Source organism: Odontesthes bonariensis, chromosome 10, assembly GCF_027942865.1.
Source record: "Odontesthes bonariensis isolate fOdoBon6 chromosome 10, fOdoBon6.hap1, whole genome shotgun sequence".
NCBI lineage: Eukaryota > Metazoa > Chordata > Actinopteri > Atheriniformes > Atherinopsidae > Odontesthes > Odontesthes bonariensis.
In genome coordinates, this window is record NC_134515.1 from 2,653,589 (window position 1) to 2,667,073 (window position 13,485).

Here is a 13,485-nt window from a genome sequence, read left to right on the forward strand (position 1 = left end):
AAACTGTTTAAAAAAAACACTAAAATCCAGATAATTCAGACTCTGAGGCTGCATTTATGTTTCCTTTTTGGATATTTGATATTCTCTTTGTTTCCTGACCGACATCTTTTGACATCAGGGTGTTATTTGTGATCAATAACTCCAGATAAATCCCAGCATCCAGGTCACTGATGATGCTCGTCGCACATAAACAACGTATTCTGGCCTGAACCGGTGACATCGCTGTGAGAATATTTCTAAAAGTAGTAAAAAAGTAGAAAATGCTGCAGAATTAAGGGTCCAATATCAGGTGAAACATTATTTTAAGCACATTTAAACAGGTACCGCCTCTGTACTGTTACTATAGTAACACTGCAGGAGGATGCCGCCCTCTGGTGGCCAATAAAACGCACTGCAGCTTCAGCTTTAAGGCGAAAGCTGGAAAGCAACCAGGTCAGAGTGAAGTTAAAGTTAGGAAAACAGCTTTTTACTCACTTTTAGTGGCACCTCATTTTTATAATGAGTGTGTAAAGAACCTTTTCTTGATGGTGAAGGAGTTTTCTACGAGTTAAAAGTGCAGAAAAGTTCACTTGATGTTAAATTTCTAATAAAACAAACGTTTCTTTAACAGAATCAATCAAGGTAAAATGAAATGTTTCTATATATGATTATATTATATTTCTGATATATGCTCCCAGGAACAGGAAGAAGGAGTTTTACACCTCAGACGCCCTGATATATGCTCCCAGGAACAGGAAGAAGGAGTTTTACACCTCAGACGCCCTGATATATGCTCCCAGGAACAGGAAGAAGGAGTTTTACACCTCAGACGCCCTGATATATGCTCCCAGGAACAGGAAGAAGGAGTTTTACACCTCAGACGCCCTGATATACGCTCCCAGGAACAGGAAGAAGGAGTTTTACACCTCAGACGCCCTGATATATGCTCCCAGGAACAGGAAGCAGGAGTTTTACACCTCAGACGCCCTGATATATGCTCCCAGGAACAGGAAGCAGGAGTTTTACACCTCAGACGCCCTGATATATGCTCCCAGGAACAGGAAGAAGGAGTTTTACACCTCAGACGCCCTGATATATGCTCCCAGGAACAGGAAGAAGGAGTTTTACACCTCAGACGCCCTGATATATGCTCCCAGGAACAGGAAGAAGGAGTTATACACCTCAGACGCCCTGATATATGCTCCCAGGAACATGAAGGAGTTTTACACAATATGTCACCTTTAAATTTGAGCTGTTTGCCCACACCCGATAAACATTAAAATGTCAGAACTCATCCTCGAGTTAATTTGCCAAAAGTAAAAAAAAATAAACTTATATGCAGTTTGTTAAAGAACAAAAGGAAACATTTCAGATCAAAGTTCATCTTTAATGTCACAAACATCCTCACATCGTACTCATCAATAAATTAAGACCCTGCTAAAAGAAAATACCCAGAAATAAAAACAAACGTAAGATTTTAACTTCATGGTGAAATCCAATCTGCCCCCCCAAAGAATTTACCAAAGTCCATCAGACTCACATGAATCCAGAGAAACAGAAACAGACGGTTTATCAAACGGTTTCTTTAAGGAAAGACTCACGTCGGGCTCCGGTCGCCCGGCCACCTTCAGCCGGGTGGCAGCTTGTGGTGAAATCACAGATTTAAACGTTTAAAGCAGACGGGGCCGGAGGTTTAAAACGAGTTTAAAACACGCGGTGATGTTCATCATCCAACCTGCAGGCCGCGGAAAGAGGGGCGATGAGTAAATACTGATACGAGCGATCGATGGCCGGACCAGTGAAACCAGAGGCTGGAAAGATGGCTCCTCCGTTTAAAAACAGAGCGTACGCACAGCCCGCATTCTGCCGCCGCTGACCCACAATGCACTGCTCTGCACGACTTCCGTCAAAGACGAAAAGTCGGCCGGACTCATGAGCAAACACCATCTTTAAGGGTTTGAACTTCTTCCCATGTTTTGCCCTTTATTTTGCCTGACATGTCTTAACGACTACAATACCCATGAGCCTTTGCTGCAGCTGCGGAAGAGTGGAAGGATGGGTCCGGTTCGGAGACAGCGGGTCCTCGGGTCTGGTTAACATATTAAAAACCTGGGCTGGGATCTGACCCCGCTGACCTGTGTGGGCGGGGCGGCTAGCAGCCGTTAACCCGTTAGCAGACCCGTTAGCAGAACTGTTAGCAGAGCCGTTAGCAGACCCGTTAGCAGGCCCGTTAGCAGAACTGTTAGCAGACCCGTTAGCAGGCCCGTTAGCAGACCCGTTAGCAGACGTGTTAGCAGGCCCGTTAGCAGAACTGTTAGCAGGCCCGTTAGCAGGCCCGTTAGCAGAACTGTTAGCTGACCCGTTAGCAGTCCCATTAGCAGAGCCATTAGCAGTCCCGTTAGCAGACGTGTTAGCAGATCCGTCAGCAGAACCGTTAGCAGGGCCGTTAGCAGACGTGTTAGCAGATCCGTTAGCAGACCTGTTAGCAGACCCGTTAGCAGACCCGTTAGCATACGTGTTAGCAGACCCGTTAGCAGAACTGTTAGCAGACCCGTTAGCAGGCCCGTTAGCAGACCCGTTAGCAGCTCTGGTCTGTGACAGCGGTGCTGTTCGGGTCTGTGAGTGTGTTTTCCAGCAGGGTCTGGGTCCGGTTCTGGTCCGGTTCTGGTCCGGTTCTGGTCTGGTACTGGGTCCGGTTCTGGTCTGGTTCTGGTCTGGTTCTGGTCTGGTTCTGGTCTGGTTCTGGGTCCGGTTCTGGTCTGGTTCTGGGTGGTAAAGCAGACCCCTGAGGACCTGCTGAGACATCAGAAACACTCGTCCGCCCTCAGCAGCTCACATGACTGAACCTAAAGCTGTGATTGGATGTTTGTTGCCAGGATGCATTCTGGGAGATGTAGTAAACTTGAGATGTTTCAGAGAATCAGATGCAGAAAAACTGAACCGGGGCGGTTCTGAAGCTGCTCCAGAACCCGACGCAGCAGGATGAAGGAAGTCACCGCGCTCTCCCTCGGTTCCCGACCAGCTTCAGCGGCAGGTTGAAAGCGGCGCCGCCTCGCACGTGGAGTACGACCACGGGAGATGGTCTGCGTGAGGAACGAAGACGTGGTCGGCGCGTTCGGGACGGTTCGATCAGCCTGACGGGCAAAACTCAGGGCACACACACCCGCTGTCCAACTAAACACAAAAACAACAACACACACATTCTGTGGTCGGCGGCTGCAGCTTCACAACAATCAGCCAGGTGTCACTTCCTGCCGCCGTCACACCACGAGTGGCAGGTGCGAGGCGGCCAATCAGAGGGGCCGCAGAGGGAAGGAGCACGTCGCGGTCATGTGACGCAGCGGCCGGCCCTCATGTGCGCCTCCTCTTGGCTCCTCCGGGACTCGCCGGGTTGGAGGACGACAGCAGCTTCTCCGCCGCTCGGCTCCTCTTCCTCTTCTCCGCCTCCTTCCCGCCGCCGCCGCCGCCTCCTCCTCCAACAACGCCGCCGCCCGCCGCTCCTCCTTCGCTCGCCCCCTTCTCCTTGTCTCGATCCCTCTCCTTGTCCCGACTGCTGCTGGTTCGCTCCGACATCTTCACGGAGGAGTTACTCCCTGAAGAGAAGGCGACACACAAGCGTTCAGTTCACCTGCTGTGACATCATCAGGCGTTTCTAAGCTACAGAAACCGAATGTTTCTACCACAAAGAAACAATTTATGGACTTCACATCCAAAGCATGCAGCTCCAAATAATGTGTGATGTTATCGCTCCCTAAACCTTAAAGGGATAGTTCGCCTCTTTTGACATGAAGCTGTATGACATCAAATATCAGCAACATCATTTATGAACATGGGCTGTGTTCGAAACTACATACTACCATATGCAGTATGGAAGTATGTAGTATATAGTATATAGTATGTAGTATGCAGTATGTAGTATGCAGTATGCAGTATGGAAGTATGCAGGATGTAGTATGCATTATGTAGTATGCAGTATGTAGTATGCAGTATGTAGTATGGAAGTATGCAGGATGTAGTATGCATTATGTAGTATGCAGTATGTAGTATGCAGTATGTAGTATGTAGTATGCAGTATGCAGTATGCAGTATGCAGTATGTAGTATGGAAGTATGCAGTATGTAGTATGCATTATGTAGTATGCAGTATGTAGTATGGAAGTATGCAGTATGTAGTATGTAGTATGCAGTATGCAGTATGCAGTATGTAGTATGGAAGTATGCAGTATGTAGTATGCATTATGTAGTATGCAGTATGTAGTATGGAAGTATGCAGTATGTAGTATGCATTAGTTAGTATGTAGTATGTAGTATGCAATATGCGGTGTGGAAGTATGTAGTATGCAGTATATAGTATGTAGTATGCAGTATATAGTATGTAGTATGCAGTATGTAGTATGGAAGTATGCAGTATGTAGTATGCAGTATGCAGTATGTAGTATGGAAGTATGCAGTATGCAGTATGTAGTATGTAGTATGCAGTATATAGTATGTAGTATGGAAGTATGCAGTATGTAGTATGCATTATGTAGTATATAGTATGCAGCATGCAGTGTGGAAGTATGTAGTATGCAGTATATAGTATGTAGTATGCAGTACGGAGTATGCAGTATGTAGTATGCAGTATATAGTACGTAGTATGCAGTATATAGTATGTAGTATATAGTATGTAGTATGCAGTATGCAGTATGTAGTATGTAGTATGCAGTATGTAGTATGTAGTATGCAGTATGTAGTATGCAGTACGTAGTATGCAGTATGGAAGTATGTAGTATGCAGTATGTAGTATGCAGTATGTAGTATGCAGTACGTAGTATGCAGTATGGAAGTATGTAGTATGCAGTATGGAAGTATGTAGTATATAGTATGTAGTATGAAGTATATAGTATGTAGTATGCAGTATGTAGTATGTAGTGTGCAGTTTATAGTGTGGAAGTATGCAGTATGTAGTATGTATTATGTAGTATGCAGTATATAGTATGGAAGTATGTAGTATGCATTATGTAGCATGTAGTATATAGTATGCAGCATGCAGTGTGGAAGTATGTAGTATGCAGTATGGAAGTATGTAGTATGCAGTATGTAGTATATAGTATGCAGTATGGAAGTATGTAGTATGCAGTATGTAGTATGCAGTATATAGTATGTAGTATGCAGTATGGAAGTATGCAGTATATAGTATGTAGTATGCAGTATGTAGTATATAGTATGTAGTATGCAGTATGGAAGTATGCAGTATATAGTATGTAGTATGTAGTATGTAGTATGGAGTATGCAGTATGCAGTATGCAGTATATAGTATGGAAGTATGTAGTATGTAGTATGGAAGTATGTAGTATGCAAGTATGTAGTATGCAGTATATAGTATGCAGTATGTAGTATGCAGTATGTATTATGTAGTATGGAAGTATGTAGTATGCAGTATGTAGTATGTAGTATATAGTATGTAGTATGCAGTATGGAAGTATTTAGTATGCAGTATGGAAGTATTTAGTATGCAGTATGTAGTATATAGTATGTAGTATGTAGTATGCAGTATGGAAGTATTTAGTATGCAGTATATAGTATGTAGTATCGAAGTATGTAGTATGTAGTATGCAGTATATAGTATGCAGTATGGAAGTATACAGTATGGAAGTATGTAGTATGCAGTATGCAGTATGTAGTATGCAGTATGTAGTATGCAGTATGGAAGTATGTAGTATGCAGTATATAGTATGCAGTATGGAAGTATACAGTATGGAAGTATGTAGTATGCAGTATGCAGTATGTAGTATGCAGTATGTAGTATGCAGTATGGAAGTATGTAGTATGCAGTATATAGTATGCAGTATGTAGTATGCAGTATGTATTATGTAGTATGGAAGTATGTAGTATGCAGTATGTAGTATGTAGTATATAGTATGTAGTATGCAGTATGGAAGTATTTAGTATGCAGTATGGAAGTATTTAGTATGCAGTATGTAGTATATAGTATGTAGTATGTAGTATGCAGTATGGAAGTATTTAGTATGCAGTATATAGTATGTAGTATCGAAGTATGTAGTATGTAGTATGCAGTATATAGTATGCAGTATGGAAGTATACAGTATGGAAGTATGTAGTATGCAGTATGCAGTATGTAGTATGCAGTATGTAGTATGCAGTATGGAAGTATGTAGTATGCAGTATATAGTATGCAGTATGGAAGTATACAGTATGGAAGTATGTAGTATGCAGTATGCAGTATGTAGTATGCAGTATGTAGTATGCAGTATGTAGTATGCAGTATGGAAGTATGTAGTATGCAGTATGTAGTATGCAGTATGGAAGTATGTAGTATGCAGTATATAGTATGCAGTATGGAAGTATACAGTATGGAAGTATGTAGTATGCAGTATGGAAGTATGTAGTATGTAGTATATAGTATGCAGTATGGAAGTATGTAGTATGTAGTATGCAGTATACAGTATGCAGTATGTAGTATGCAGTATGTAGTATGCAGTATGGAAGTATGTAGTATGTAGTGTGCAGTATGTAGTATGCAGTATGGAAGTATGTAGTATGCAGTATGTAGTATGCAGTATGTAGTATGCAGTATGTAGTATACAGTATGCAGTATGTAGTATGCAGTATGTAGTATGCAGTATGTAGTATGCAGTATGGAAGTATGTTGTATGTAGTATGCAGTATGTAGTATGCAGTATGCAGTATGGAAGTATGTAGTATGCAGTATGTAGTATGCAGTATGGAAGTATGTAGTATGCAGTATATAGTATGCAGTATGGAAGTATACAGTATGGAAGTATGTAGTATGCAGTATGGAAGTATGTAGTATGTAGTATATAGTATGCAGTATGGAAGTATGTAGTATGTAGTATATAGTATGCAGTATGGAAGTATGTAGTATGCAGTATGTAGTATGCAGTATGCAGTATGTAGTATGCAGTATGTAGTATGCAGTATGGAAGTATGTAGTATGTAGTATGCAGTATGGAAGTATGTAGTATGCAGTATGTAGTATGTAGTATGCAGTATGTAGTATGCAGTATGCAGTATGCAGTATGTAGTATGCAGTATGTAGTATGCAGTATGCAGTATGGAAGTATGTAGTATGCAGTATGTAGTATATAGTATGCAGTATGCAGTATGGAAGTATGCAGTATGCAGTATGTAGTATGCAGTATGTAGTATATAGTATGCAGTATGGAAGTATGCAGTATGGAAGTATGCAGTATGTAGTATGCAGTATGCAGTATGTAGTATGTAGTATGCAGTATGCAGTATGTAGTATGCAGTTTTGAACACAGCCAATATTCATAAATGATATTGCTAATTTGGGATGTCATACAGCTTCATGTCAAAAGAGGCGAACTATCCCTTTAAAGGCCTTAGTGAAGCCACGTGTGTCAGCCAATCAGCTGCCAGCGGAGGCGGGGCCGGCGGTACCTTCTTCATGCGTCGCCGGGGGATCTCTCTCCATCCTGAACTCCTCTTTGGTCTCCTCCTCTGAGCCCAGCTTCCCTGCACACACAACAAGAGTCGCAGCCAATCAGAACTCAGATGTTTCTCGTTGCCGTGGCGGCGCAGCGGCGTGGTCACAGACTCACGGTCCCATCACCTTCTTTGACTTCCTGGATGATGTCCACCGGCAGAGAGAAGCTCTTCTCCGTGTTGGGGAACGGCAGGATCTCCGACTCGTGCTGCGTGTCACACAAACAGCTTCAGAAGCAGCAAAACGTGCACTGTGCATGTGTGTGTGTGTGTGAGAGCGTGCACGTGTCCTCACCAGGGCCTGCATGTCGTACATGGTCCCCAGGTGGTCCCAGATGACGGAGGAGGACACCTGCCGGCCGATGTTCTGGCTGAACTTGTCTCTGATGCAGATCATGTGGAAGTGACGGTTAACCCCTGCAGACAGAGCAGCAGCGCTGTGAGAGGTGTGCACGTCACGTGCAACAGCACAACGGACAGAGCAGCAGCGCTGTGAGAGAGCGCAAGTCACGTGCAACAGCACAACGGGCCGAGGCAAAGGCACGCCGCGCTGCCACCTGGTGGCCTCGGAGCAGAACTACAGCTGGATGCTCACAGGCTTTTATTTTGTAAAAGTCTGTTGCTCACAGGCTTTTATTTTGTAAAAGTCTGTTGCTCACAGGCTTTTATTTTGTAAAAGTCTGCTGCTCACAGGCTTTTATTTTGTAAAAGTCTGTTGCTCACAGGTTTTTATTTTGTAAAAGTCTGCTGCTCACAGGCTTTTATTTTGTAAAAGTCTGCTGCTCACAGGCTTTTATTTTGTAAAAGTCTGTCACTCACAGGCTTTTATTTTGTAAAAGTCTGCTGCTCACAGGCTTTTATTTTGTAAAAGTCTGTTGTTCACAGGCTTTTATTTTGTAAAAGTCTGTTGCTCACAGGCTTTTATTTTTTAAAAGTCTGTTGCTCACGGGCTTTTATTATTGTAAAAGTCTGTCACTCACAGGCTTTTATTTTGTAAAAGTCTGTTGCTCACGGGCTTTTATTATTGTAAAAGTCTGCTGCTCACAGGATTTTATTTTGTAAAAGTCTGCTGCTCACAGGCTTTTATTTTGTAAAAGTCTGTCACTCACAGGCTTTTATTTTGTAAAAGTCTGCTGCTCACAGGCTTTTATTTTGTAAAAGTCTGTTGTTCACAGGCTTTTATTTTGTAAAAGTCTGTTGCTCACAGGCTTTTATTTTTTAAAAGTCTGTTGCTCACGGGCTTTTATTATTGTAAAAGTCTGTTGCTCACAGGCTTTTATTTTTTAAAAGTCTGTCACTCACAGGCTTTTATTTTGTAAAAGTCTTTTGCTCACAGGCTTTTATTTTGTAAAAGTCTGTTGCTCACAGGCTTTTATTTTGTAAAAGTCTGTTGCTCACAGGCTTTTATTTTGTAAAAGTCTGCTGCTCAAAGGGTTTTATTTTGTAAAAGTCTGTTGCTCACAGGCTTTTATTTTGTAAAAGTCTGTTGCTCACAGGCTTTGATTTTGTAAAAGTCTGTTGCTCACAGGCTTTTATTTTGTAAAAGTCTGTTGCTCACGGGCTTTTATTCTGTAAAAGTCTGTTGCTCACAGGCTTTTATTTTGTAAAAGTCTGTCACTCACAGGCTTTTATTTTGTAAAACTCTGCTGCTCAAAGGCTTTTATTTTGTAAAAGTCTGTTGCTCACAGGCTTTTATTTTGTAAAAGTCTGTTGCTCACAGGCTTTTATTTTGTAAAAGTCTGTCGCTCACAGGCTTTTATTCTGTAAAAGTCTGTTGCTCATAGGCTTTTATTTTGTAAAAGTCTGTTGCTCGCAGGCTTTTATTTTGTAAAAGTGTTGCTCACAGGCTTTTATTTTGTAAAAGTCTGTTGCTCACGGGCTTTTATTTTGTAAAACTCTGCTGCTCAAAGGCTTTTATTTTGTAAAAGTCTGTTGCTCACAGGCTTTTATTTTGTAAAAGTCTGTTGCTCACGGGCTTTTATTTTGTAAAACTCTGCTGCTCAAAGGCTTTTATTTTGTAAAAGTCTGTTGCTCACAGGCTTTTATTTTGTAAAAGTCTGTTGCTCACAGGCTTTTATTTTGTAAAAGTCTGTTGCTCACAGGCTTTTATTTTGTAAAAGTCTGTTGCTCACAGGCTTTTATTTTGTAAAAGTCTGCTGCTCACAGGCTTTTATTTTGTAAAAGTCTGTTGCTCACAGGCTTTTATTCTGTAAAAGTCTGCTGCTCACAGGCTTTTATTCTGTAAAAGTCTGTTGTTCACAGGCTTTTATTCTGTAAAAGTCTGTTGCTCACAGGCTTTTATTCTGTAAAAGTCTGTTGCTCACAGGCTTTTATTTTGTAAAAGTCTGCTGCTGTCTGCTGTGGAACAGGAAAAGAAAGTAATCGGCGGATCCACCAAACATGGAGAAGGGTACGGAACTTTTACTCGGCCATTTTCATGTTAAAGTTCTTCCAGACGGCGGAGTCGACAGAACCAAAGTCATCTGTAAACTCTGCCAAGTTGAATTGTCTTCTCAGCGTAGTAGTTCCAGTCTAAAATATCACTTAAAGGCAAAACACACAACTGATAGCAGCAAGTCATTCAAGGAAACAGACAGTGGAGCGAGGCTTCTACATAAAAACTACAGAAAGATGCTGATGTTAAAAGTGTGTACTGTGTACTTTACTCATCCTAAACTTCTTTCGTCCCACAATAACGTGGAAACCATTGAAGTCATAGACCGAATCAAAGTGAAATCTTAATAACTTTATATTCTCTGATTAATAAGCTCAAACTGATCAACGACCTCACCTGTTAGATCAGATATCAGAAACGTGTAAAACCTGCTGGGACCCCGATCAGCTTCTCTGGCGGTGGGTTAAAATGGTGATTTAACAGGTTAAATGATGATTTAACAGGTTTAAATGGTGATTTAACAGGTTAAAATGATGATTTAACAGGTTTAAATGGTGATTTAACAGGTTAAAATGATGATTTAACAGGTTAAATGATAATTTAACAGGTTAAAATGGTGATTTAACAGGTTAAATGATAATTTAACAGGTTAAAATGGTGATTTAACAGGTTAAATGATAATTTAACAGGTTAAAATGGTGATTTAACAGGTTAAATGATAATTTAACAGGTTTAAATGATGATTTAACAGGTTTAAATGATGATTTAACGGGTAAAAACGGTGATTTAACTGTTTAAATGGTGATTTAACAGTTAAAATGATGATTTAACAGGTTTAAATGATGATTTAACAGGTTAAAATGATGATTTAACAGGTTTAAATGGTGATTTAACAGGTTTAAATGATGATTTAACAGGTTAAAATGGTGATTTAACAGGTTAAAATGATGACTTCACAGATTAAAATGGTGATTTAACAGTTAAAATGATGATTTAACAGGTTTAAATGATGATTTAACAGGTTAAAATGATGATTTAACAGGTTTAAATGGTGATTTAACAGGTTTAAATGATGATTTAACAGGTTTAAATGGTGATTTAACAGGTTTAAATGGTGATTTAACAGGTTAAAATGATGATTTAACAGGTTAAATGATAATTTAACAGGTTAAAATGATGACTTCACAGATTAAAATGGTGATTTAACAGGTTAAAATGGTGATTTAACAGGTTAAAATGATGACTTCACAGATTAAAATGGTGATTTAACAGTTAAAATGGTGATTTAACAGGTTAAATGATGATTTAACAGGTTAAAATGGTGATTTAACAGTTTAAATGGTGATTTAACAGGTTAACATGATGATTTAACAGGTTTAAATGGTGATTTAACAGGTTTAAATGGTGATTTAACAGGTTTAAATGGTGATTTAGCAGGTTTAAAATGATGATTTAGCAGGTTAAAATTGTGATTTAACAGTTTAAATGGTGATTTAACAGGTTAAAATGATGATCTAACAGTTTAAATGGTGATTTAACCGTTAAAATGGTGATTTAACAGGTTTAAAATGGTGATTTAACAGGTTAACATGATGATTTAACAGTTTAAATGGTGATTTAACAGGTTTAAAATGGTGATTTAACGGGTAAAAACGGTGATTTAACTGTTTAAATGGTGATTTAACAGGTTAAAATGATGATTTAACAGTTTAAATGGTGATTTAACAGGTTAAAATGGTGATTTAACAGTTAAAATTGTGATTTAACAGGTTAAAATGATGATTAACAGTTTAAATGGTGATTTAACAGGTTTAAATGGTGATTTAACAGTTAAAATTGTGATTTAACAGGTTAAAATGATGATTAACAGTTTAAATGGTGATTTAACAGGTTAAAATGGTGATTAACAGTTTAAATGGTGATTTAACAGGTTAAAAACGAGCCGCCTCCGTGACACTGAAACCTGTGACCCAGACATTAACCTCGCTCAGTTTCAGCCCGCAGGACAAACTAAATGTTATAAAATATAAAACCATCCCTCCAGACTTTAACTGTGAGACTTTATATCTGATCCAGCTGTGCAGATCCTGTAAACTCTTCCCTGTAACATTGTAACTAGGTTAACTTTGTTAGTTTAGAAAACGCTGATGCAGAAACAGCAGCTTTAACTATTTAAAATGAAATCTACAACAACAATAAAGCACGACGTGACCTGCGTTTCAGACTAAAAGTGTTTTCTGGAAGCTTCTCTGACAGAGTTAAGGCTCCATGTTTGCACCCTTTTCAGTTTGTATGGATGAACTAAAAAATGTATTTCTTTTTTTATTTATTGTTATTATTGTTTTGTTTTCCCCCTTAATATACAGATTTTGTGTATGTTATGTGTGTATATGTGTATATATGTATATGTAAATGCACATGTATATTCTGTGGGTAGAGGGGTGTAGGGTTGGAGTTTGTCTGGGCCTGTCTCTGTCTCTGTCCTGTGTTTGTGTTGAGAGTTATTGTAGTGAATTGTGTTTTTATGTTTGTTTTGTTGTGAATTTTGTGATTGTTTTGTTGTGAGCGGTTGAGTGAGGGGTATTAAAATATTAAAACAAAGCTTCCTCCATCCCCTTTTCAAATCCTAGTGTTGTAGCTAATTGTGAAACTCTATTCTGGATACAGATTTGAAACAAACAGACAAACTTTCTAAGAAACCAATGAATGTAGGACTGATATATATATATGTGACAAGTTTCAATGCATTCCTGTACAGATGTTAGAACAGCTGTCATCAGGCGGGATGCGGGGTTCACCCTGGACAGGTCGCCAGTCCTTCTTTTTTTTTTATATATATATATATATATATATATATATATATATAATCCATTTAAGATGAAATTATAATGAAACAAAAATGATAAAGTAAAGCTTTTGAAATGAAAGCCACACGTTATGTTTCCATATGGAGGAACTTTATGTATAAAAACTGAAGGGTCTTATTGTTGGTTTCTAAACATTTAAGACAAGGTTTTTATATCTGGAGGTTTAATGACATAAAATACTGTGTTTTTATTTTTATTTCAACGTTATTTTTTGTGTCTGAAATGAAAGGATTATGATGAATATTCAAATATGGAGCTGAGCTAACGTAACGACGGACGAACCTTTAATTACTTTAACGCGTATTTGATTAATTATCCCTAAAGAACATTAACTTTAGTAATAAGTGATTTTTAAAGTTTTTCTTAAAGTCTCAGAGGCCTTTCAGGGGCTTCTGGGTGGTCCTCAGTTTGTGAAACACGGACAACTGAGAGCCGTTAGCCGCTAAAGCTAACATGATAACAAGCTAACATTAGCATGCTAACGTTAGCTGCAGTCTTACCGACGGGTTTGTGTCCGATCATCGCGTGGAACAAGCACACCTCCACTTCGTGGCTCCAGACCACCGAGTCCTCCCCGGATGCCAGACCCGAGTCTGGAGGCTTCTCGTCGGTCTGGCTCAGCGTTACATCTGCTTCCCCCATCTTCAACTACGATTTAAAATCAGGCTAAAAACAGGGCTAAAAACAGGAGGCTTCCAGGCCGAGATGACCCCCACCCTCTGCACTAGAAACCGGAAGTGCGCAAACACTTCCGGCTATTCAAACAAACAAAAAA

The 13,485-nt window shown here is 39.8% G+C and overlaps 1 protein-coding gene across 1 annotated transcript; it reads right to left on the reverse strand.

The window, feature by feature from the left end:
• Nucleotides 1-1,345: 1,345 nt before the first annotated feature.
• mrgbp (MRG/MORF4L binding protein) lies at nucleotides 1,346-13,430 on the reverse strand. The gene is made up of 5 exons (XM_075475932.1): nucleotides 13,211-13,430; nucleotides 7,744-7,865; nucleotides 7,576-7,657; nucleotides 7,404-7,478; nucleotides 1,346-3,572 (listed from the first exon to the last, which is right to left on the reverse strand). The coding sequence occupies exons 1-5, from the start codon at nucleotides 13,350-13,352 to the stop codon at nucleotides 3,331-3,333; spliced, it is 663 nt and encodes a 220-aa protein (XP_075332047.1). The 5' UTR covers nucleotides 13,353-13,430; the 3' UTR covers nucleotides 1,346-3,330.
• Nucleotides 13,431-13,485: the final 55 nt, after the last annotated feature.

What these genes read in the sequence shown, in the direction of transcription:
- mrgbp (XM_075475932.1), bottom strand. Translation starts at nt 13,352, where the DNA reads ATGGGGGAAGCAGATGTAACGCTGAGCCAGACCGACGAGAAGCCTCCA. An exon ending in GATCGGACACAAACCCGTCG is followed by an intron (nt 7,866 to 13,210) that starts GTAAGACTGCAG and finishes CTCTGTCTGCAG; the next exon opens with GGGTTAACCGTCACTTCCAC. An exon ending in CATCCAGGAAGTCAAAGAAG is followed by an intron (nt 7,479 to 7,575) that starts GTGATGGGACCG and finishes TTGTGTGTGCAG; the next exon opens with GGAAGCTGGGCTCAGAGGAG.